The following is a 25,460-nucleotide window of genomic DNA, read 5'->3' as shown; positions in this document are numbered from 1 at the left end:
AGGAGTTGAGCCAGTCCTTGCTCTATTGAGCAAGCGTCAGTTGTTAATGCTGATGTTCAGTAGATTCTTGGATCCAAGGGGTAACGTTTCTCCTTGTTGAGCATGACATGCCTTGGATGTCAGTCTACAAAGACATACGCAGTGCAAATGCTCCTCTGGGAAATTAAAAATGAAAATTTCCTCTTCAGAGAGGAAGAGGAATAAAACTCTAGTGCCACCTATTGGAAGTAGCAACCCTACAAATCAATATCAACTCTTTAAACGAGCCTTGCCATATGATTTAGGAAAAAATTCAATCTCAAGATTCTGGTTTGGCTTTTATCCCAAGACACATTTCAAGGATCGTGAACGGGTCGATATTGACTTTTAGGATTGCTACTTCCAATAGCTGGCACTAGAGTTCTAGTCCTCTTCCTCTCAGAAGAAGAAATTTGCACAGTAGATTCTTGTCACTGCACCATGCAGAGTAACCGTGCACTCTATCGCCGGCTCTACTCAGACGCAACGAGCTGTCAGGAGAGGACATTGTCAGTGTGCGTTGTAAAAATATCACTCGGGCAGAGAGCAGCACCGCCTCCACGAGTGAGGTCACTTGCGAGGGCAGCGCTAGTCTCTGCACACCACAAACTACAACCAAGACAGTTTAGGGCTTTCCTAAAAACATGCATCCTGGAAGGATTTTTGCTCCTCCAAATGCTTTAACAGTGGTTTCCATCTGCATTGGACAGTAGATAAATGTAAGAATATCTATCTGTAGTGCATACAGTATAACTACATAAATATGAAAAACACTAAACAATTTGCCTTTCCATTGTTTAATAACTCATGGGATAAGACATACAAGAAGGGCAAGACAATCACTTTATGCAAATATCAGCCTTTAAGGTGGTTCAGTGGTGAGAACAGTTGCCTTGGTTCAGAACCCACAAGACAGTACAGTGCTTCCATCCAGGAAATGTAGGGTGTTACACAGGAAGCTGAAGTTAAAGGGAATCTATATGTAGGATTAACTCTCCTCCTAAGCAATCTATATGGGCATGTAGGTCACAGGAAGCTGACTAAAATGAAACTTTGAGATCTGTGATCTGATGTTGTATTCCAGAGAAATCCACATATTTTTACATGTAAATGAGCTGTTACATCTATGGGCTGAACACATAGCTTATTTTTAAAAGAAAAGGAGGCGCTACCAGTGAGAACCAAGCAATGATGGACACTTTGCTCTAATAATCACACACAGCTCTGCATTGAGATTAGAACAGCACAGCAAAAGTGAACTTTATCTCATTACACACACTTGCAGCTACACTTGTCCTCTCATAGCGTTGTCAGCCCTGCTGCAGAGCTGTGCCTAACTACAATCAACACAGTACAGCAGAGCCGAATCTTGCCTTATTACAAACACAGCAATCACATTTAGTCTCTGCTCTGCTGTCCTGCCCTCTGCCCACACCGTCTGCCTGTGAGATAGAAGCTGAAGCACTGTGAGAGGACACCTGCAAATGTTTTTGCATGGATACAAACTTGACTTCTGCAGCTCTGTGTTCGCTCTATCATATTGTGTTCGCTCTGCTGCATTGTGTTCTCACTGCAGAGCTGTATGTGATGAGAGGAAAGTGTTAGTCATTACAAGTCTCACACTGGTAACGCCCCCATTTTATTTAAATAAGCTCTGGAGGCAGATTCTCATTAAGACCTATGTCCAGCCCATAGATCTTAACAGCTCAATTACATATAACAAAAATGTGGATTTCTCTGGAATAATGTATCAGATCGCAGATATCAATGTATCATTTTAATCAGCTTCCTATGATCTACATGCCCATATAGACGGCTTACGAGGGTTGATCCTACTGACAGATTCCCTTTTTAAGATATTGTTGCCATTTAGGCTGAAATAAACTGGTTTCTAAAAGATATGCCAAAACCCAATTAGCGTTGCTGGTATATTCACTAAGTAAATATGTTATAGTGGATATTTCTGATATTAGACAACTTGTATTTCAATCTCTTTATACTGTAGCATAGGTATAAATACATTTTTTCTTACCTTGTTCGTTTCTAAGTTTTCACCATCTTTCAGCTTCACAGGATCAATCTCACAGGGTTTATGTAGCTCACAGATCTAGGGAACACAAAAAAAAACAGAATATTGAGAAACGTCAGTAAGACATTAGTACTTAGCAATCGTTATCCTCCAGGGGGCGCAGGGAGCTTGTGCTCCTCTGCAGCTGATCTCCTTATAGACTGATGGGCCTCACAGATTGTTGGGGCTGAGTCACTGTGAAAGGAAATGTGCGGTTACTTGTTGATAAGTCAGTGTTCCAGAAGATTACGGTCTCAGGTTCACCAGAGATGGTCTGAAAGGAGATACAAGCAGGGTGTAACCACCAGCTGGATGACTGGATGTGACACTTAAGACACTGCCACATATGTTAGAAAAAAAGAAGGGATTACTAGCTATTTCCACATCATCTGTGGTTCATCTTTAACAAAGAAAACAAAATGACTAAAAACTATAAAACTAAAGCTTTACACAAATTAGTTGTTAAACAATTGAGCTTCTTGAGTTCCTTTTTTTCCATACCGCACTAAGGCTCTGACCGTTACGGAGCAGCACTCTGGGGATTGGCAATGCATGTCTCATACAGATGTGTCATTATTGGGCCAGTAAAGGGGGGGTAATGGTTCTCCTTAAAGAGACCACCTGAGCATGAAGTCTTAGGCTACTTTCACACATCAGTTTTTTGCCGTCAGGCAGGATCCGGCTATTTTTAGAAAAAACGGATCCGGCGTAAATTTTGGAGAACTGTAGAAACGGATCTGTTTTTCTGCCGGATCCGTCTAGCAGGTTATATCTGTTTCCTGGGGGCTGGCCAATTGGATCTGAGCATGCGCAGACTTAAAAAAAACGGATCCGGTGGCTGGATCCGTCTTTTTCTGGATCCGGCGCATTCTGGTGCCCATAGACTTTCATTGTGGCAAAGAGCCGGAAGAATCGGATCCGGCGCTTCCGGCTTTTTCGCCGGAGACAAAAAACAGTACAGTAGCAGTTTTTTCCAGACGCCGGAATGAGACAAATAGCCGGATCCGGCAAAAAAACGGACGAACCGCAATGCCATCCGGCGCTAATACAAGTCAATGGAGAAAAACCGGATCCAGCATTGCATTTTGCCGGATCCGGTTTTACAAAAAAAAGCCGGATCTCGCCTGACGGCGCAAAACGGATGTGTGAAAGAGGCCTTACATGTAACGAAGATACTTGGAAAACAGCTTTTTTCACTTCATAAAAGAGCTGCTTTGCATATTTAACTTTTCCAGGAGGCATCTATCACTACGTAGAGCTGTGATCACATCATCGAGCAGCACACTAGGTGATAGAAGGATGCGCATGTAGCACATGATGTGTTAATGCTGCTTTCTGATAAACAGCTATAATTCGCGACAGTCGGGTCAGTTCAGTGGTTAAACAGCCGCCTGGAGCGTCACATAAACCTTCCGTATAAATCTGTTATCTGGACGGAACGGAAGTAGCAAAAAATAAACTGGCGGTGTGTCCGCAATCTGCCTGCAATTATTGTCCATGTCACCAAACGCACCACTTTTCAGGGATAAAAATAGATTCAGAAATTTATTTTTTTAAGGAAAAAAAGCCAATTTTTTTTAACATCAAGGGAAAAGGATTCTTGTGCCTCCTTCCTGGAAATCTGTATAATGCAGGAGGCGGCAGCTTAGGCCTCGCTCCAGCTGTTAAACTGCAACGTCTGTTACAAAAAGCAAACATATTGGTGGTTGTACGTCAAGAGCCACTACGAGAACATAGCTTTGCCTACTAAGGGCTACAGAATGTGGGAATATGTCACAGCACTCATACAATAATCTCCAGAAAATGGCATGAAACGCAAAATATGTGGCGCTGTAAGAGAAAGTACAGGCCCTAAGTGAAATAATTATATATATTATACTGTACACCCCCTTTGAAAAGTAAGATTTTAATCAATACCCCCACTGGACACAGGTAGAATTTTCAAAATTTGGACAACACTGATGAACATTTTTTTAGCCCGTAACATGAAAGGTTAATAAAACAACTTTCATTTTTATTCAAGTTAGCTGATGCATAAATGAATGCTCCCCACATCAAAAACTATTATATGTAGTATTTTGTACAATCTTCATGATTTTTAAAGACCATACAGTTGGCAACATATTGCAACATCTATCTTTTTCTATTATTCAAGAACAACCTCTTTTGGAGCCTGGATGGTAGATGGAGAGCAATGTTCAACTTGGCGCTCAGAATTCCTCATAGGGTTCAGACGAGGGGACATACTTGGCCACTGAATCACTTTCACCCTGTTGTTTAGAAATGCAACATGTGTGCTTTGGGTACTGTTTGTGATGGAAAAGTGCATGTTTACCAAGGGTATGGTCTCTTTAAATGTAGAGTAGTATGCAATAAGTGGAGTTAGGAGTTATTCAGATAAAAGGCTGAGTGAGAGCATTGGATCACTGTCTGCACCCCCAGCAGTGAACAGGTAATTAAAGCAGGTTATCTGATGATGGGCAGACATGGTGTGTATATACAGAGTAATTAACAGGTAACTGTCAATGTTGAATAACCATTTGGGTCAGCAGTTGTGTATATGCCTCCCCTGGCAAACACTACATGTTAAACACAGAAGTGTCAATGCTTACATCTGGTGCAGACGTTCTGTCTGTACTACAGTCAGCACATGGTAAAATAATATTTTAAAGGTGTTTCTTTTTTTTAATTATAATTCTAGTTTACAACATCCATGGATATATCCATCATAAGGGAGTAATGATGAGCGAGTATACTCGTTGCTCAAGTTTTCCTGAGCATGCTCAGGCGTCCTCCGAGTATTTTGGCGTGCTCGGAGATTTAGTTTTTCTCGTCTTATCTGAATGATTTGTGACTGCTAGACAGCCTGAATACATGTTTGGAATGCCTGTTTGTTAGGGAATTCCCACATGTATTCAGCCTGCCTACAAGTCGCTCATCACTATAAGGGAGCCCATTCACATGTGGGTAAAATTGCAAACATTCTGGTAGCGGGCAATCCACAGGAGCTCCGCATCTCCCTGAATTATGGATATACCATATTCATGTGTGGTATGGTGTAGAACACTTATAGGATGTTCAGTAAGGTGAGGGCCATACTGATTCTCTAAGAGGCTTCTGAGGGCAAATATGATCCAGAGCAGAAATGAGATGAGGATAGAATCTAATCAGTGATCGCCCACTTACCTCAGCAACGGTGGGAGTAAGGGGTCTGGTAAGACACTTTATAACATGTCATCTTTGTCAAACCCCATAAGAAGTAATGAGAATTGCAGATCTGTCTCTATTTCCTGTGGCCATCTCCTCCGTCATAAGGTCTAACGGCTCCAATTCGTAATTTTGAAGTTTTTTGGGTGTGTAAAAAAACAAATCTTGTTTGCAATCAATATTTTAGTTTGGTATCCCACAGAAAATGTTTATTCTGAAAGGATGTGACACATCTGTTGGGGTGTACTTATTTATGAGGAGCACTTGCAGTATACACACACGCCCGCATGCGCATATTACCTCATCTATAATAGGCTTTAGCGTAACTTGAAGATAATGCATTCCAGCTAGTTTCATGCTCTCATCGATGCATTTGGAGGTCAATGAATTCCCTCGGAAAATGGTATTTGGATCCCTGATGGAGAAAAAAAAAAAAACCAAGAAAAGATGACTATTCCATAAAAGAATAGGACTTCCTCCGATGCCATATTTCAACATTTTTATGAGAGATTGATGACTAGATATCCACTTGGTGATGTTACGGTTACCCAGAACATAATTTAGACATTGAATCATCTAAACCCTTGAACGGGACTATGGCATGAATACTCTGATTTCAGTCTTTCAGGAATTTTTTATCACGTAGGTATAGATCTGGTAATAAGTGCAGAGCTAATTACATGTTATGCAAAATGTGTAATAAAGGATGTGATTCATGTTTTGTATAAAGAAATCTCTCTTTAATTCACAGCGGATGAGAGTTTGTGTTACATAAGGAATACAAGATGATAATGGGGGGCCATTTGTATGACTGAAGTGACATCGCACTGACTCATAACCCAGTTTCCCGATCTCTACAGATACATTCCTATTATTCTTAGAACAATGAAGACATGCGCCAAGGCTCAGGTTGGTACATGTTTACTAGAATTTACTGACTGTTCAACAGATTTTAACAACTTGAAAATTTAAAATTTGTATTTGATTACCAAAGTTAACCCCCCATGCAAAAACACACAGACAAAGGGTGAATTCCAAAATAACAGGTTGCCCCTTATATATAAGATCGGGATTAACTTGCTGATCACTGGTGGAATAGCCAATCAGAGTTTTGGGACCCCAAAAATAGGGCTCTATAACCCTGTTCTTAAAGGAAGAGGAGATGAGAATGTGCAAATTCTCTTCTGTCCATTGCCTCTGGCAGTCACATTGACAATGAATAGACCGGAGGCCGAATGTGGGTACCTCCGCTCCATTTGGGATGGGGCTTCAGAGTCCCACTCTCGTGGTTCCTAAGTCCTGATCTCAAGTGGTCCCCACAGCTTGGACTCCGAACAATCATGAATACGGCATAACCCTTTAATAATTAGGCCTTATCAATGATAAAATTGCCACTTACTGTGTTCTGTTCACTTCAGCGTTAGCAATGGCGCTGATGAAAGGCACAATCTTGCCATAATGTAAAAAAAGACGGACCAGAGGTATCGCAGCTTCCTGTTTTTCTCTGCAGACTTCACCCAACACGTGTGCAGCAGATGCCGAAACAGGCTGAAAACATTGGAGACCAGTTACAATTTTCACATGGCGTGAAGAAAAAGCTGATGACAGTCACGGCAGACCATTCAAATGCAGGAAAATAGTGCTAAAAATAGTGTATCCTGGACTGCCACGTTTATAACATGGAGCAGTCTATTGCCGCATTAGTATATACAAAGTGTGAGAAGCATCAACAAAGATTGAAGTGAGGAAAAAAATGTCTGATCTGCTTAGGAATCATTGGCAGAATGGGAGCTAAAGGGAGCCACTGGTAAATACACTGACAAGCACAGTATCTTAGGCTAGGCTCACATTTGCGGATGGCTGAGCTGCGGAGGTCTGCGGACTTCCTCCGTGAAGCTCCGCCCACTGACAAACCTCCATCAAGCTCTGCCTACTTCCGCATACTTCTGCATGCGGCCTGCGTACCCCATCTTTAACATTGGGTACGCAGGTCATGCGGATGCCTCCGCCTGCGTCATTTTGATGATGTTGCGACCCGCGTCGAACGCATCTTGTTGGAATTTGATGCGATCGTCGCATCGTCAAAACGACGCATGCAGAAGCATCTGCATACATCCGCACGACCTGCGTACACAATGTTAAAGATGGGGTACGCAGGCCGCATGCGGAAGTATGCAGAGCTTGACGGAGGTGTGGCAGTGGGTGGAGCTTCAAGGAGGAAGTCCACAGACCTCCGCAGCTCGGCCATCCGCAAATGTGATCCTAGCCTTATCTTTACAAACTACATTTACTAGGGGCTTTACATTATTACAAAGGGAACCAGTCAACTGCAGATAAATAGAGTTTAAAGGGGTTGTCACATGTATAAAGTTCATTTTAATCAATATATCTTAAAATACTAAAATGTTCCTGTGCTGAGATAATCTTATCTCCTTATATCCTCAGCCCACAATATTTTTTTTTTCTTAAGTATTTAAATAAATAATTTAAAAAAAAATCGTGTGGGGTCCCCCTCATCTTTGATAACCAGCCAAGGTAAAGTAGACCGCTAAGGGCTGGTATTCTCAGGCTGGGAAGGACCATGGATATTTGGCACTCCCCAGCCAAAAAATATCAGCCCGCAGCCACCCTAGAAAAGACGCATCCATTGGATGCGCCAATTCTGGCACTTTGTCCGGCTCTTCCAGATTGCCCTGGTGCATTGGCAAGCAGAGTAATATTTTAGGGTTAATGTCAGCTCTGTAATGTCCGCTGACATCAAGCCCAGAGGTTAATAATGGGGTGACGCCTATCAGACACCCCAATTACTAAGGTAAGTGAATAGTTTAAAAAAAAAAAAAAAAAAAACCACGCAGGGAAAAATACTTTACTTGAAGGAGGAAAAAAAAAAAAAAAAAAAAAACTCCCCCACTCCCTCGTTTACCCATTTATGAATTAAAAATAAATCCAGGAAGTTCCAACGGTAATCAAATAGTGAAATGTCCCACAACGTCCATCGAATCCTATGGAGTCTCGTTCTGAAAAAGTTCTCAGAATGAGACGTCATAGTACACTCCCGTTTAATGGCAAGCATGGAAATTCTCAGGCTCCTGCCTGATGCAGAACCGGCAGTGGCTGCTGCTCCAGTCTATGGAGCTGCGTTCTCTGAACAGGGCTCCATAGACAGGATAAAGATGACTGGGATTGTCCTGGGACATCCATATTATGGATTACGGCAGACACTGGGGATTATTTTTTTTTTTTTAATAAATGAAAGAGGAGAATTGCTGAAGAGTTTTTTTTTTTTTTTTTTTTTTTTAAATAAAGATTTTTTTTGGTGTTTTCTCTTCTCTTTTAACTTAATGGGTTAGTAATGGGGGTGGTGCCTGATAGACGCCTCTCCATTACTAACCAGTGGCCTTGATGTCTATCTGTTTCAGTTTACAGTAGCGTAGGACATCTTCATGGAGAGTAAGGGTCCCGTTACACATAGCGACGCTCCAGCAATCCCAACAACGATACGACCTGGTAAGGATCACTGGTGCGTCGCTACATGGTCGCTAGTGAGCTATCAAACAGGCAGATCTACTCGACGACGTAGCAACGATACGGCGATCCGTATAACGACCTCGGCGGTCGTTGGGACCTTGTCACCAGGGCTGTGGAGTCGGTAAGCCAAACCTGCTACTCCGACTCCGACTCAGACTCCTCAATTTCCCTTACACCGACTCCGACTCCAACTCCGACTCCCACACTTTGCTTATATTTAAGTGAAAAATTTATTGTAGTACAATGTGAACCTCAGACATTTAATCATTTTTATGATCCAATAATCAAGATATTTAGATAGAACAGAATATATATTGGTGTACTACCCGGTTTTCATTCTTTTTGGTACAGATACGATATGGATAGACAGATATGGATAAATGGATAGATAGAGCAGATTTCTAATCTGCTTTTGCTATTGAGAACATTATCTATGAGCTCAAAAACCTTTCAGGTGATGCAGTTTTTTAAAAAGATGATCAACTTTTGCAGCTGAAAAACGTATCCTCAAAAAACACAGGAAAAACGCTGTGTGTGAATGTAGCCTTAGATCAGGAATATAACAGCCATTTATAGGACATTTCATAACTTTCCTAAACTCCTATGAAAAAATATTCAGCACATCCTGCATTGAATTACTGTACCCAATTTATTATATATTTTAGGAGTCGGAGTCGGTCCATTTTATACCGACTCCAACTCCACCAAAATGAGCACCGACTCAGACTCCGACTCCACGACTCCGACTCCACAGCCCTGCTTGTCACACAGCAGCTATTCTGATGAAGCACGCCTATCGAGGTCTGAGTCAACAAGGTCGCTCGTCATTGTTATGGCGTCAAACACGGCGATGCATGCTGGCCAGCGGGACACCAACGATCAAAAAATGGCCTAGGACATTCAAGCACGATCAGCGATATCGCAGCGGGGGGCCGGTCGCCGCTATATGTTGCACGTAGCGAGATTGCAGGCGAGGTCGCTGTTGCGTCACAAAAAAAATGTGATGTTTCAGCGATCTCGTTATGTATGAAGTAACCTTAAGGCTGTGCTCACATGTCCATTTTCTTTTTTTTTTGTTTGGATTAGCTTACATAAAGGTAAGAGATAAATAGAATTTGCATCTTGTGCACTGTTGTTCAAACGTAAGCAAAGGGGTCCCATTAATTTATATGGGGTACGCCTGGTTTCCGCTTGCTGTCCATTCTTTTGGGAGCATAAGAAAAAATGCTGCACGCAGAAATTTTTTTTTCGGATCTAAAAATAAAGAAATGTAAACCAGATGGACTCCAAATAGAGCAGTAGGGCCCCTCAGCTTCCGTTTGAAACAGGAATGCACATGAGGCTAATCTTGGTTATCTATTACATGTGTCTATTCTACACGAAAATTCTAAATGGACATGTGAACACAGCTTAAGGTGGTCTACCAGGGACAGGTACATGTGCTCTGCAAAGGAAACTAATAATTTTTTTGCATGCCCTTATCAGATACTCCAGTGCCCCCACAGGCAGTAGCCACACGTCTTTGAGTAACCTTTTCACACATGGATGTGATGTCTTTTGCCTTGCTCTTTGATAAAGTGCAGATCAGTGATCAACGGCATTATTAGCCAATGAGCCTGAAAATGGTCAAAGATCGTGACAGTCGAGTGGGTAGTTTTACCATTTCTGTGTAGAAGATAGCAACACAACAGGTTGGCAACCTACCAGTTACGGCTCGAAGATCTACCAGTAGATGGCAACCTAATATTTTTGCTATTAACATCATGTAACCCATTCAGAGAAACACAATATTCTGACAGCAATCAGCAGCATTTTTCTGTCAAATTTCAGATGAAATAATGGTTCACTTTATTTTTAGTTCAATGACGCACTACTATTTGTGTGTCAGACACCTGTCATGAGGCAGCTATGGGCAAAGAACCCCATGATGCCAAAACCTCCAATACTCCAAAGGTCTGATATCCCTATTTATATTTAATGGAAAAGAGAAGAGAAGAAAGTCCTATGCAAAATGGTTTGCCAACCAGGTCATTAACAATCTTAACACAACATAAGAGGCTACACTCTGCGTGACCAATTGTACCAACATGATCTATTACCAGTTTCAGGTGACTTTTCAGAATAAGCCATCATGAGCATATATCAGGACTAACAGTATTACTAGCTATTGTGTGACTTATTAATTTTTAGCAGTTGTACCTTCTACAGACAGATTTGTAGACCGATTTAAGTAGTTTTTGAGAGCGACTGGTCAGCGCAGGGAGAAAAGTGGCCGATAAGTAGGGAAAGAAGCGTATTTGTTTAAAATGAACCTGTCTCCTTGAAAATGCAGTGCAATCCATAGGCACCATGTTATATTGTTGGGAGAGTTTACTAGACTGATATATCGTTTTCTGAGACAAGATTCTGCATAACCTATTGGGGCGACATCGCATTTAATATGAATTATCCAGACATTTCAGTAGGCCCAGGGACATGAGCTAGAGTTCATGTGAGAATGACTGCTGACCCTTATTGTCAATGAATTAACATTCAATGGCTGCCATTTGTTGACTGACTGCTGATTAGCTATTGTATCTGTCCTTGTATTGCAGTCCTAGCATTGTTCTACCATCTTTAGGAAACAAAGGCACAATGTTTGAATGTTTGTTAATATGTCGACCCATTGGTGCTCTGAAATATGAAGGACAATCTATGCATGTTGCTTGAACACTTAAGCAGTGAGGGATGGCCTCTTACCACCTTCCCCAAGCCTGTGGTGGAATGCCCAAATGGAAAGTTGTGACCTATAAAAAGGAGGATCTGCCTGTGTTCAGAGAGACTCTGCATTACAGAAGCCACAACATCATGGCTCCAACTGAAGAAATACAAAGCTGCTTCATTGACCATCACTGAACACTCAAAGACGTTTAGAGAATCCAGGCTGGGACAATCAAGTCACCTGGCCTCATATCAATGGACTGTCAGCTTCCCAAGCTTGTCATTACCTCCAATGTGAAAATGACCTCTCATCGAATGTTGTTGCAGGTCTCATACGCAAAGTCTCACAACTCTGTCTGGGACATAAATCACTCATGGAAACATGTATACAATAGCTTATTCAGATTTTTCCCAACCACAAAGATAAAAAAAAATCAAGTAACAGGAGAGGAGGAGACTGGAAACTGAAAATGCAGATTTGATTAAATGTCTGCTTACTAAGCATATTACTGACAGCCATAGAGTGTCAGTGATTTAGTTATAGTTAATTCAGTTATTTCTGAAACCATAATCCAAAGTCATAGGGTCGGTGTTTGTCCTTTATATAGAGCATTCCATTAAATCATCTCCATGTCCATCATTAGAAGGCAATCCCTATAATCTGGCAGTAGATACTACAGTTAGGTTAGGGAAATATTTGGACAGTAACACAAGTTTTGTCATTTTAGCCATTTACCAAAACATATCCAAGATACATGTCCGGACATGCGCAGTAGAGATGGGCGAACCCGAACAGTAACATTCGTCGTCCGTACTGAACACCTACTGTTTGGGCACAGATACCGAACACGGACTTCACCAGGAGCTCAGTGATACTGTTCGGGTTCGGTAACAGTTATTCTGTCCCACGGACTTAATCCATGTACTGAACACCTACTGTTCGTGCACAGATACCGAACACGGACAATACAAAGGTGACATCAAGCCCACGGCTTAGTAATGGAGAGGAGTCTATGAGATACCTATCCATTAATAATCCTATAGTTATATGGTAAATAAAGACACAGCCAGAATAAAGCCCTTTATTAGAAATAAAACAAAATCACACTTTTACTTTTTTATTTAAAAATAACAAACAGTTATAATCACCTAACCCGTAACTCACCGAAGCCCTTGTTCTCCTGTAGAAAAGCAAAAATTAAAAAAACAAAAATATCCCTCACCTCTCAGTCATTCTGTCCCACGCCTTAATCCATGTCTGGGAGAAAAAACAGTTTTCAACCTGAACGGTGCCAAGATACGACCGTCCAGGCTGAGAACCACTGGTGACTGAACTGCTGCGAGTGCAGCATCAGTGAGGTCATCGAGGTTACCTCCGGTCACTGAGGCTGCGTTGCCTGCCGGGCTGAACGGACGTGCCCTCGGTGAGATCCCCAGTAGCACTGTGAAAGTTTTTCACTTGGATAAGACCTATTGAGCACTGCATTTCTTTTTATCAATCTTTAGTTTGTATAATTTCATGGACAGTGTAGAGAACCGCTTATGAAAAAAATGTTCGGTTAAAAAAAAAAAAAAAAAGTCACAAGGTCTAATAGTTCAGGGTTTCCTTTTTTGCCAAGGAAGGAAGGCCTGGGTGTGTCAAATTAAAATGTGAACACATTAGTTTTTCTGCTCACCACAAGTTTCAATCAGAAAACCACAAGCACTATTTTTCAAACTAGGGGTTGCAGAAGGAGCAGCAACACCCACCACTTTTACCTTCAGGAGGAAATATCTGTTACACCTGACTTCATAAAATTTGTGGTAAAATCTTTTATAGAATTGATACACTGCTTTTGCCAACTACAATCCCTGAAAACTTGGTTGATTTATGTCCATAATGAGGTACAAATTCTCTTAAAATCTTTATTATTTTGCTTAACTGGAAAGTACCATTAGAATACAACATTTTATTCAAATCAGATTTTTCTTATTTTGTTTTAGAGGTCCAAGTGGTACTGCTGAAGGTCAAGATAGGGCTATATGCATTAATATGACCGCCAACTGAAGCAGATGACATTATACGAACATCTAATGGGTATGGAGGTTTTCCAACTCAGACTCAGGTTCAGACTTGGATTTCAACTTGGCTGGTCCTTTGTTCTCTCTCACAGGAGATAAGAATCCAGAGATGTTCTAGCAGTGACCTATTCCCATCTGCCTACTGAGAACATGCTCAGTCAAGCGTGCATGGGTATGGGGGGGTGATCTTGAGGAATTGCTTTAGGCTTCACTAGTCAAGGCATGTGTCCACCTTAAGGGGGTCACCAAACTAAACACATTGCTGTGTTAGGTAAAAAATAGAATCAAAATAAAAAATATAGTTATTCTCACCTTCCGACGTCCCGTTCAGCCATCCTGCCTCTCTCCACGCTCCGGTCCCAGTGATCCTTTGCGAGAATGACCACGAGATGTCACGGTCTCGAGGGATAACAAAGTCTCGCGGTCATTCGTGCAAAGGATCACTGGGACCGGAGCGTGGAGAGAGGCAGGATGGCTGAACGGGACGTCGGAAGGTGAGAATAACTATATTTTTTATTTTTTTTTATTATTTTTTACACCTGATTGCTGGTCTCCCGCCTGTCACACACAGCGATGCGTGGTGGCCAGCAGGAGACCAGCGACCAAAGAAATGTCCAGAGATTTCTTCCAGCGATCAGCGATACCGGCAGGGGGGCAAGTTGTGACTCAGCAGCGATCTCGCTACCGAGATCGCTTAGTGTGACGGGGCCTTAAGAGTTCATACATAGATTTCTGACCATAAAAGTTCTACACATCTGTCTGAAATCTAATTTTTCATTTAAATAAATGAAGATGGAGATTCACAGTGGGTTGCTCGATTCCCGGCTAGTGAACTTATCCTTCCCTTTATTACCCAAATAGCTCTACCCCCATGAACTTGATTGACAACTATTCAGTGCTGCTACTTCGATGTTTTAAGGGCTACACAGGTGTCAGTAAAGTACATGGTGAAGGAGCTAGGATAGGAATAATCAGGACCAGTGCCTGGAATTAAACCTCTCTCAGGGCACTAACATTCTTCCTAAAAGAAAATCCATATGTAGTCATGGTTTGATGCAATTTTTTTTGGTCATCCTAAAATTCCTGATCGGTTCCCAAATAACACTACATATCCCCATCAATCCATGGCGCTGAGGGGGAACACATTTTACAGAAGCAGTAATAATTATGACATTGCTCCCATTCATTTCAGCAGTCATAAAGCAAGCACACCTTGCTGTACTGTTTATACAACACTGGATTGGAGAATGGAGCTTGTGATTACATGCATATATATCTTATTAAATAGACTAGAACGAAATACACTTCCTTTAACTGACCTCAACATCTCCAGATTTTAATAAGTGGTCTCTGAGGTCATTGTAGTACTCGCTGGAAAAGACGTGATCTTCAGTGTAAACTACATTGAGCCTTAGTGAGCCGAGATCCTCAGGCTTGCCTGATTTACCATTATCCCTGGGCTGAAGCAAGTACCTGGCATAAAGAAAATCAGCTATTACTTTTCCAAGAGATTATATAAATTGCACACACACATTAAAATGCATACATTACAATATTTGAGTCCTGCAAATGATGGCATCTCACTTGGTATGCCAACATTAGTAATCATTGCAGGGTAACGGTCCCTTGGACAGAGAACTGTAGCACGGCCATATTAAAGAGAATGGGGCGGTGTTACAATAGCAGGACTAGGTCTTATACTGAGTAAAAATCTGTATGGGGCTTAATGCTCCACAGGGCAATGCAACCCTTTCCCTCCCAGTGATCAGCAGCAATCTCAGAAGTCAAACCCTCATCATTCAGTAAAAATGGACATACACATAAAATCAAAAGTTTGGACACACTTGCTTATGCAATGGTTTTTCTTGGCATATTTCAATAATAACCATTGGAGATTCAAACTGAAGGCAGCCAAACCAAGATGGAGCACAAGTGGGTAGAAGGAGGAAAGAAATACATGTTTAAAAACCCCTCAAAATATATGTTAAATCTTAGATTCCTCCAGGTACCCCTCTTTTACCCTAATGGTAGCTTTACACACACTTGGCATTCTCTAAAGAAGCTTCATGAAGTAGCCACAAGGAATGGATTTTCAATAATCATGAAGGAATTCCCAGAGCTGCCGAGCAGTTGTTGGCCGCTTTGCCTTCATGGTGCAATTCAACTCATCCCATCCATCTCAATTACGTTTAGATAAGGGTGATGTTAAAGGCTGTATCATCTGACAAAGCACTGCATCCCACTCACTCTTGGTCACATCATATAGCCCTTAGGTAGCCTGGAGGTGCATTTTAGGTCACTGTCCTGTTGCAACACAAATGGTGATTTTACTAAGTGTGAGTGAGATGAGATGGGATAGCTTGTTGCACAACAACCATGCTGGATAAGTGTGTCTTGAATTTGGAATAAATTGACTGTAGCAATAGCATCATACCTTCGCTGCCAACTTTCACAGTAGGCATCACACATGCTCACCATTTCTGGGTCTCAGAAAGACATAGCGGTTGGTACCAAAAATCTAAAATTTTGACTCCTCAGAACACAGTACAGATACCAACTGATATAATGTCTAGTCTTAAAGATTTGCTTGGGCCAAGCAACACAAATTCTTGTTTGTGGTCCTCAGTGGCAGCTTCCTTGCAGAAATTCACCTATAAAGGCCTGCTTCTCAGTTTCTTCTGGTCAGTTTTTACTACTTTATCGCTGTGCATCATTTATGACAATTCTTGGTCTTTCTTTCCTTGGGTAGTCCTCATGAGTAGAGTTGAGCAAATTTGTTCAGTTCACTCTTATTCGGCAAGCTATAGCTCTTACCGAATAAGCTGCAGAGGGAACCAGGATACCTGGAGCGCGATGGCTGATCGATGCCGCAGCAGCAAACCGGCTCTCCATGCATGTGTTGTGACTGGGACACAGCCGCGACACATGCAGCTGCGGCGTGATGCAGGAAGCTGGGTTCCCTATGAAGCTTATTCGGTAAGCGCTATAGTTTGCCGAATAAGAGGGAACCTGAATAAATTGGCTCAACTCTACTCATGAGAACCAGTTTCATTATTACGATTGATGGTTTTTAATGTTCATTTTAAGCCATTGTGGGTGACAGACTGATAAAGCCGTTTGAGAGATTGTCATGGGTGTGGAAAAAGGGGGTACTTTGAGGAATCAAAGATTTAACGCATCCAGATTTTTTTTTTCCCAAAAGCTTTTTGCTCCTCATTTTCATACGTGTCCCTTTATGGTTTTCCTGCCTTAATTCTAAATCTATGATGTTAACCTACCAATAAGCACAAGACAAAACCATTGTATGAGCAGGTGTGTCCAAACTTTTGACTGGTTAATCATATAAAGTCGGTGGCTCTCCTGACTATGTTATACGTTTAAGGGTGACTCCATGACTGCAGATCCTAAGAAAAATAAGGCTCATGTATGTTGAATTTCACTAGGTATGATCCTTTGCGCTCTAAGAACATAAGGTGCCCTCATTGAAATGACCATGCATGGTCAGTCAAGCAGATTTATGGTGGTGTCAAGGTTAAATATCCAATAGCAACTATCTTGTTTGTACTACTAACTTAATGAATGGCATAAACCATGAGTTACTGATGCAGTAAAAACCTTCTAGCCCAACAAAAAGAACATGCACTATATGAAAATTCATGCTTTATATTGTAGTTCCATTATGTCAATCATATTACCATTACCAATTTAAGACATCATGATGGAACAAAGGCTACACCCAATGACAATCTCTGACCAAGTGACAATGACATAATCTGCAGACTCTGCAGCAGACATTATTCACTAGTTGGTTTAGATTTTGGAAACTGCTTCACCCCAATAAAGAGGTTTATTCACAGTATTATAGAGTGTCCTTCTCCCAGAAACAGGAATGTTGGCGTCTCACACTAATGTGTCCTCTAGGACTGCGGTAGTGAATGCACAAGCATGAACATGCGAGTCAATGAAATATTGAGATATTGGATATACTAAGCATGCCCAGGAGGGAAGGCACATAACTACTGGAAAGGTTTATTGGAATGGATAGAGAGAATCATCACCTGGGTGTATTGTGTGCTGCTTTACACAAACAGATCCAGACATGACTATACACTATCAAATAAGCATTGCACACTATCTCCATTCACCTTTTATTCCATCACATGAAAAACTATTATTGTCTGCTATGCATGGATGGTATTGTTATGGTTAAATGTGACCATCGCATTTTTTAATCGTAGTGTGATCCTACAAATGACTCCAAATATTTCACATGGAAAGAGAACCTGGCAACAGGGCATTTTAACAGTCCTCCCATGAGCACCATTTTCCAGATGAATGCACTATTACCTAGTATAATTTAGAAAAATATTAAAAGTCTCACAAAAGTTCTTAGACACATTCAATCTTGAAGCTGTAGGCGTGGTGTATTTATATACCATATTTTTCGGATTGTAAGACGCACTTTTTCCCCAAAAATTTTGGGGGAAAATGGGGATGCTTCTTATAATGCGGATATACCTACCCGGTACCGTTGCTGCAGGCCGCAGGCTGGGATCAGGGGGTGTCCGGCGGTGCTGTGGGTGTCTCCGGCGCTGTGGTGGCTCTGCTGACATTTTGTGAAAGGCCAGAGCCCCCTGTAGTTCCATGGTTTCCTATGCGGCGGTGGACGCTGGGAAATTGTCCGCCGGGGCGGCGCATGCGCAGATGGAGATCTCGGCACCAAGATCTCAGGAGATGAGATCTCAGCGCCGATTCCGATTTCACTCCTCAGAATCTGGGTGCGTCTTATAATCCGGAGCATCTTATAATTCGAAAAATATGGTATTCAACTTCTAGCTGCAGTCTTGCAACCAGGAAAGACATAGGGAAATGGAAAGTGTGACTCTACCATGTTAGAGATCGAGGGGATCCCAGCGGCAAGGTGCATTCCGATGTAACAATTTGTCACCTATCCAATGGATAGGTGAAATTTTCAGCGATAGGAATACGGCTTTAACAAACAAACTAGAAGACCTTTTAAATGTGTAATGAAAAAGCCAAACACTACATACTTCATTTACCATGATTTTAGTGCATTAAAATCTATCATTTCAAAATGATGGAACCTGTCATTTTCAGCACCATCCACTGATGATCTAATATGTAAGCGTTGCCAGAAGACCCACATGGGTGTAAACTCCGCAAAAGAAGACGAATCAGACCTTTTGGAATGGTCAAAAAAATCTTAACACAAATTAACTAACTGAAGCTATAAACTATATACCATGCATCGTAGCAGCTGGATTGTCGTAGGACCTTCAGTGGAATCTTACGTTCTCCAAGAAACTCGTCTCCAAACTTTAGATTACTAGCATTCCATAGGTCAACTCTGCAGAGAATAACACAGGTTATAAGAAAATAGTGTAATACTAAATATTAGACCAAAAACAAACCGAGAATGCAAAATTTGATCCTATAGAATAGAATCTAATGTGCATACAGTAAATAGGACCATACGAACAATGAACAAAGCTGCCGCTTCATCTACTAGCAGTGCATACAAATTCTGTGACTAAGAAGTCTCAGGCTGAACCCTGGCTAGTTTCCAGTCTTTGACATCATCTCTCGCAGATGGATTTCCTCAGCTGCCAGATCAGTCATAGACAGAGGGGAAGACACGATATCAAGGTTCAGTGACTTAATGACAGTAGTTTCCAAGCCTTTCTATGCTCTATGAATGTTGTAAAACAATAAAGTGCTGAGGTTTATTATGATATGCAGATAAATGACATGAATTAGAATGTCTGGAACATGATCACGCATTATTGCTTATGTCTAAAAGAAAACAACTTGACGCAACAGCACTACAATAAAGAAGCCAAGGAAAACGTGGGAAGGTCTTCAACAAAGTCTTTAAGATGTGGCATAAGGAGAGAGAGGACTGCTGAGAATGTTACTGGCTCAAAGTTTTCATTGTCACTTTCCAAACCCAGCAAACCTTTACCTGGAAGGGTGCGGACAAAATTAACAAAACAAAAACCCTTTGGGACTTATTTCATTTACAGAGCACATTCATACATTTGATAATTAGAGTTAGATGATGGGACACCTCTACCTTATCTCCATTTTGTCTACATCATCCTCTTCTATTTCAAAGTGGGATTTTTTGTTGTAACTACTGGGCTTTGTCACCTGAATATGACAAGAGGAAAAAAAATAAATGACAAGTCAAATGTGTCAAAATGTCCAGAATAATATAATGACTTACTTGATATAGTTCTGATAATTTATTTATGAGAATGTTACAAAATCATAGCTATACCTATTATTACCAATACTTTCTAGAATACAAGGTGCAGATATACTGCTTCCAACTGGGAAAGGTCTTATACACTTTGTTCTACCTAAAAAAAAAAAAAACACTTTTAAGAATATTTCATTTGATTGACTATATTGGGGTCCAACAGATTTATATCATGATGTCCCCCTGCATAAGTGAATGAAGCCTTAAAATGACTCTAGTGTAGACAGAAAGATAGTTTGAGATACGCCCAACCCTTGACTGATCCATCTCAGAATAGTAAGGAATGCCTCAGGCTTCCAGAACATACATGCTGGCAGCCATGCCAAAAGAACTGAAGATCAGCGGAACTGAACCAGAAAAACTAAAAAAATAAATAAAAAAAACGTAGGGAGTTTGAAGTTTGCATTATGCATTTATTCTGAGGTTGAGAGCTGCTCTAATTGCATTAAGGTGTATTCACATATCAGTTTTTCACATACGCTTGCTGTCACTTTTTTGTTTTATACAGACAGCACACCGACTCTTTCTGTAAAGCTTTGGTTAAAAGATTTTTTGGGGTTTTTTTGCCGACATAGTCCTCATGAAAAATAAATGGAGACCTGTCCTATATTGGTCCAATATGTGAGCAAACTGGCCCTTTCTAGTGTATTGTTTGGTAAAAAAAAAAAAAAAAAATGGGGAGCACATGGATACCAACCAAGTTGAATCCTAGTGCCTTTTTTTTTTTTTTTACTGATTGCTAGGAAAATGTTTGGAGACTTCCTTAATTTTTTTTTCATACCAGCAAAACTGATGATACACAAATGTAAAAGCATACGGACCGAAAAAGGATGACATTCGGATCCAACACACAGAGTAAAGTCAGTACAAAAAAAAAAAAAAACAAACCCACAAAACTGAGGTGTGTTACCGTTCTGCATTACTACTCACTTACAGCCCAAGTAAGGAAGTAAAAGTGCTACATGAATTATCAAGACGTTACTCTGCTTTGCAACGATGCTGAACAAACGGACACACCTTCAAGCAGAACCACATTAAGGTTTTCTAGTTAAAGATACATATAAAAAAAAATCTAACCACAGTTGATGATCTCCTTTTTCATGGGTGTGGTAGGTGTGGGCCAAATCCTTTTCTTGTTTTTGCAAATCTAATGTGAAGGCTGTTATGAGTAAGTTCATCTTCCACTTCATAAGTTCAAGTTAAAAAGAAACATCAAGTGATAGACAAATTTGGCAGGGTAAATGGCCCATTACATAAAGCCCACTGAAACTAATGGGCACCTATGTAATACTAAGGTGAAAAGTCCTTTAAAAAAAAAATAGAAAGAAAAAAAAAAAAAGAGGTTTCTAGTGGTGATCCATGGTCATAAAAGTTTGAAAGGTTACTCCTATTAACTCATATGCTCTAGAACCTGGACTGTGGGGTAAGAATTAGGGCTCATGCAGATCACCATGGACCTATGACTGCAATGCACATACTGGCCACGGATATCTTGACCTGAGCTAGATAGCTTCATAGAAATACATGAAGCGGTCATGTTTGGGTCGGGAGATGTGTGGCCAGTCCATGCTCAGAACGATTTGCATAAACATCGCCAAGAGTTCTTAGTTTGGGGCAATTCAAAGTGTGAACAAACGTACTGGCTCCAATTCCAATTAAATTATTAAATACTAAATAATATTGTAAAAGCATGCATTAAAGTATTAAGTTACGTACCGGTAACGGTATTTTTCGGAGGCCCATGACAGCACCACGAGAGAGGGGATCCGCCCTATAGGAACAGGAAACCTACAGATACAAAAGGGCGGCACCTCTCCCACGCATCAGTTGGATTACAGAGCTTGAGAGGCTACCATGGTTAGTACACAACATATGATATATACAACCTATCTACCCTATTTAACAGAATTATTTCATACCATCTCCCACATAAGGTGATTCTATGAACAATCTTCTAAGGAGTGCACCCCTATATGTGAACAAGGGAGGGAACTAAGGGTGCTGTCATGGGCCTCCGAAAAATACAGTTACCGGTACGTAACTTAATACTTTATTCGGACTCCCATGACAGCACCACGAGAGAATTACAGAGATGTAAACTAACTTAGGGAGGGACTACAGCCTGCAGCACCCTTAGCCCGAAGGTGAGGTCTGAGGAGGCACCCATGTCTAACCGATAGTGGTTAAAAAAGGTGGAAGGAGATGACCAGGTGGCCGCCTTACATATTTGATCAATTGATACTCCAGATCTCTCCGCCCAGGATGATGCCATGGCCCGAGTGGAATGTGCCCTCAGGTTCTGTGGAGCCGGACCGCCACCTGCTGTGTAGGCAAGAGAGATAGCCTCCCTAATCCACCTTGCTAATGTGCGTTTTGATACTCTGTATCCTTTCCTGGAACCTTGGAAGGATAGGAATAATGCGTTCTCCTTCTTCCAAGGATCCGTGGCTGCTAAATATGTCAGTAAGCATCTTCTAATATCTAACGCATGGAGTTTCTGCTCTTTAGGGTTGGTTGGGTTAGGGAGGAAGGAAGGCAGAACTATCTCCTGTGTCCTGTGGAATTGTGTTGCTACCTTGGGAAGGTATGCTGGATCTGGCCTTAGGATTACTCTATCCTGTAAGAACTCTGTGTAAGGAGGCAATCTGGAAAGTGCCTGTATATCGCTCACCCTACGCGCGGATGTTATTGCTACCAGGAATGCTGTCTTAAGAGATATAATCTTTAGTGAGGCGGAATCTAAAGGTTCAAACGGACTTTCTGTCATGGCTGTAAGGACTAAGTTTAAGTCCCACGGTACGCATCTGTCTTTGTGTATAGGTCTCGATCTGGCCGCTGCTCTGATGAACCTTGCTACCCAGTAATCTTTTGCAATATCAGCTGCAAACAGGGCCCCTAAGGCTGAAACTTGTACTTTTAGCGTACTTGTGGAGGGACCCAATTCGAAACCTTTCTGGAGAAATTCCAGAATATGTTTCGTGGGAATTCCATCTCTGATGTCAAAGTGAAAGGTGGACAGGAAGCGTTTCCAGGTCCTAGCATAAATATTAGTAGTGGTTAATTTTCTGCTTCTTAGGAGGGTGTCAATTAAGTTCTTGGAGAACCCTCTATTTTTTAAATAGTGACCTTTCAAATACCACGCCGTCAAATGAAGTCCCGCTACTTGTGGGTGGCTGACTGGCCCCTGGTAGAGGAGATCCGGAAGGTTCGGCAGTACCCAGGGATCGCCTACCGACATGGTCCTCAACCACGCGAACCAGGTCCTCCTGGGCCAAAAGGGGGCAATCAGTATGACTCTTGCCTGATCCTCTCTGATCTTCCTGACTACCAGAGGAAGAAGATTCAATGGTGGGAAGGCGTATGCCAGAGAAAAGTCCCATCTTATCAGTAGGGCATCCACTGCCAGGGGATTTTCCCTGGGGTTCAGAGAGCAGAACAATCTTTCTTTTCTGTTTTTTCTGGTGGCAAAGAGGTCTACCTCTGGCTGGCCCCATCTGCGGACAATCTGGCGGTAAATATCTTTGTTCAAAGCCCATTCTCCTTGTCTTAGAGCCTTGCGGCTTAAAAAGTCTGCTCTTACATTGTCCTTTCCGCTGATGTGGAGCGCGGTCAAAGATAGACAATTTCTCTCTGCTATCTGGAGGAGCCGTTCTGTTATCTGCATCAGAGCGCTGGAGCGGGTTCCACCTTGATGGTTGACATATGCTACCACTACCTGGTTGTCCGAGTGTATCCTCACATGATGGCCCTGCAGGTAGATAATGAGTTTCTTGACTGCCCGCTCTATCGCCAATAGTTCTCTCTGGTTGGATGAGATTTCAGAATTAGAATCCCACTGGCCCTGTACCACTATGTCCCCCATATGGGCTCCCCAACCGAAGGAACTTGCGTCTGTGGTTATAATACGGGTTATCTGTGTTATCCAGGGCACCCCTGACGCTAGGTTCTCGCTCTCAAGCCACCATCTCAGTGATGTAACAGTTGAGGGGCTTAGACACATCCGACCTTGTAAGGAGCCTCCAAGGGCCCTGCTATTAATCAAGACGTCGTTTTGAAGGGTTCTGGTATGGAACTGTGCCCACCTTACTGCTGGGATGCATGAAGTTAGAGAACCTAACAGGGACATGGCCTGACTGAGGGTCATAGATGGATTATCCATTGCCCGAAGAACCTGCTCCTGTATCTTTTGTAATTTATCTAGTGGTAGCAGGCACCGCTGAGTGTCTGAATTTAGTATCAACCCTAAAAATTTCTGTATTTTTAAGGGCTGGAGTCGGGATTTCTCGTAGTTTAAAATCCATCCCAGGTTTTCTAACCTGGATCTAGCTTTTTCTATCTGGGATTTACAATGACCCACCGATTTTCCTACAATCAAGAAATAGTCTAAATATGGAATGATTAAGACGTCAACCTCTCGTAAGTGAGCCATAACTTCGGCCACTAACTTTGTAAAAACCCTGGGTGCTGCTGAGAGACCAAAGGGAAGGGCTCTATACTGAAAATGACGTACTGTGCCCTCTACTGAAACTGCCACCCTCAGGAACTGCTGGAAGTCTGTATGGATAGGTACATGATAGTACGCGTCTTTCAAATCTATGACTGCCATAAAACAACCTTTAAACAATATTTTTATTGTTGTATTAATGGACTCCATTTTGAATTTATGATTAATCAAAAACTCGTTAAGGGAACGAAGGTTTATAATCGTTCTGAATGTGTTATCAGGTTTCTGGATTAGAAACAGGGGAGAGTAAAACCCTCTTCCTCTTTCAGCCTCTGGAACCTCTACCAGAACATTTTTCTGACATAGGCTCAAGACTTCCGCTTCTAAAGCCGCTTGTTCGAGATGAGAAGATCTTAAGGGGGTCAGTTTAAAGGTGTCCCGCGGGATCTGGGTAAATTCCAACCTAAGCCCGGTGGATATTACCTTACGCGCCCAGTCACTATTCGTAATCTGTGACCATGCCGGGAAGAAGGATGACAGTCTACCCCCTACGGGAACCGCTAGTCATTGATTTGGTTTCTTTTGATCTCTCGACGAGCGTGTAAACATATAGCCCGTACCTCGTCTCCTTCTGTCTTCCCATCTGGGTCGATCTCTAACAGGCGAAGAGTTGCGCCTTCTCCCCTGGCCAAATCTCCTTCTACCAAATGGGCGACGGTAGGACGCTGATGAAAGGTTTGGGAACCTTTTCTTGTCGTCCCCCGCCTTTTCAAGCAGCTCGTCTAGGACAGTTCCAAACAAATATTCGCCCTCACATGGAATCGCACAGAGCTTTGCTCTGGACTGGATGTCTCCCTGCCAGCACTTTAGCCACAGGGCTCTGCGAGCTGCGTTAGAGAGACCTGCTGCTCTGGCGGCCATTCTCACTGCATCCGCTGAGGCATCTGCCAGGAAGGCTGCTCCCTCTTGGATGGTCGGTAGGGCCCCAAGAATTGTCTGTCTTGATGTACCCTGTTTTAGTTGTGACTCCAACTGGTCCAACCAGACCATCATGGACCTGGCCGTGCACGTTGAAGCCACTGCTGGTCTTAAGGACCCGGCCGCCATCTCCCAGGTGTTTTTCAGGAAAGTATCAGCTTTCCTGTCTAAGG

General features: G+C 42.0%; 1 protein-coding gene across 1 annotated transcript in view; it reads right to left on the bottom strand.

Moving 5' to 3' along the window:
• The window catches only part of RASA3 (RAS p21 protein activator 3), a 285,794-nt gene that overhangs the window by 51,468 nt on the left and 208,866 nt on the right, over window positions 1–25,460 (bottom strand). The window contains exons 8-13 of the mRNA XM_073590520.1: window positions 19,677–19,753; window positions 18,846–18,950; window positions 14,902–15,055; window positions 6,693–6,841; window positions 5,594–5,708; window positions 2,051–2,125 (exon numbers count right to left, since the gene is read on the bottom strand). Coding sequence (XP_073446621.1) covers window positions 2,051–2,125; window positions 5,594–5,708; window positions 6,693–6,841; window positions 14,902–15,055; window positions 18,846–18,950; window positions 19,677–19,753 — 675 coding nt within the window. The remainder of the gene's footprint in view (window positions 1–2,050; window positions 2,126–5,593; window positions 5,709–6,692; window positions 6,842–14,901; window positions 15,056–18,845; window positions 18,951–19,676; window positions 19,754–25,460) is intronic.

This window comes from Dendrobates tinctorius, unplaced genomic scaffold, assembly GCF_039654945.1.
Source record: "Dendrobates tinctorius isolate UK_male_01 unplaced genomic scaffold, ASM3965494v1 ptg000117l, whole genome shotgun sequence".
Taxonomy (NCBI): domain Eukaryota; kingdom Metazoa; phylum Chordata; class Amphibia; order Anura; family Dendrobatidae; genus Dendrobates; species Dendrobates tinctorius.
The sequence above is the reverse complement of the archived record's forward strand: the minus strand, read 5'-3'. Positions and strand labels throughout refer to the sequence as shown.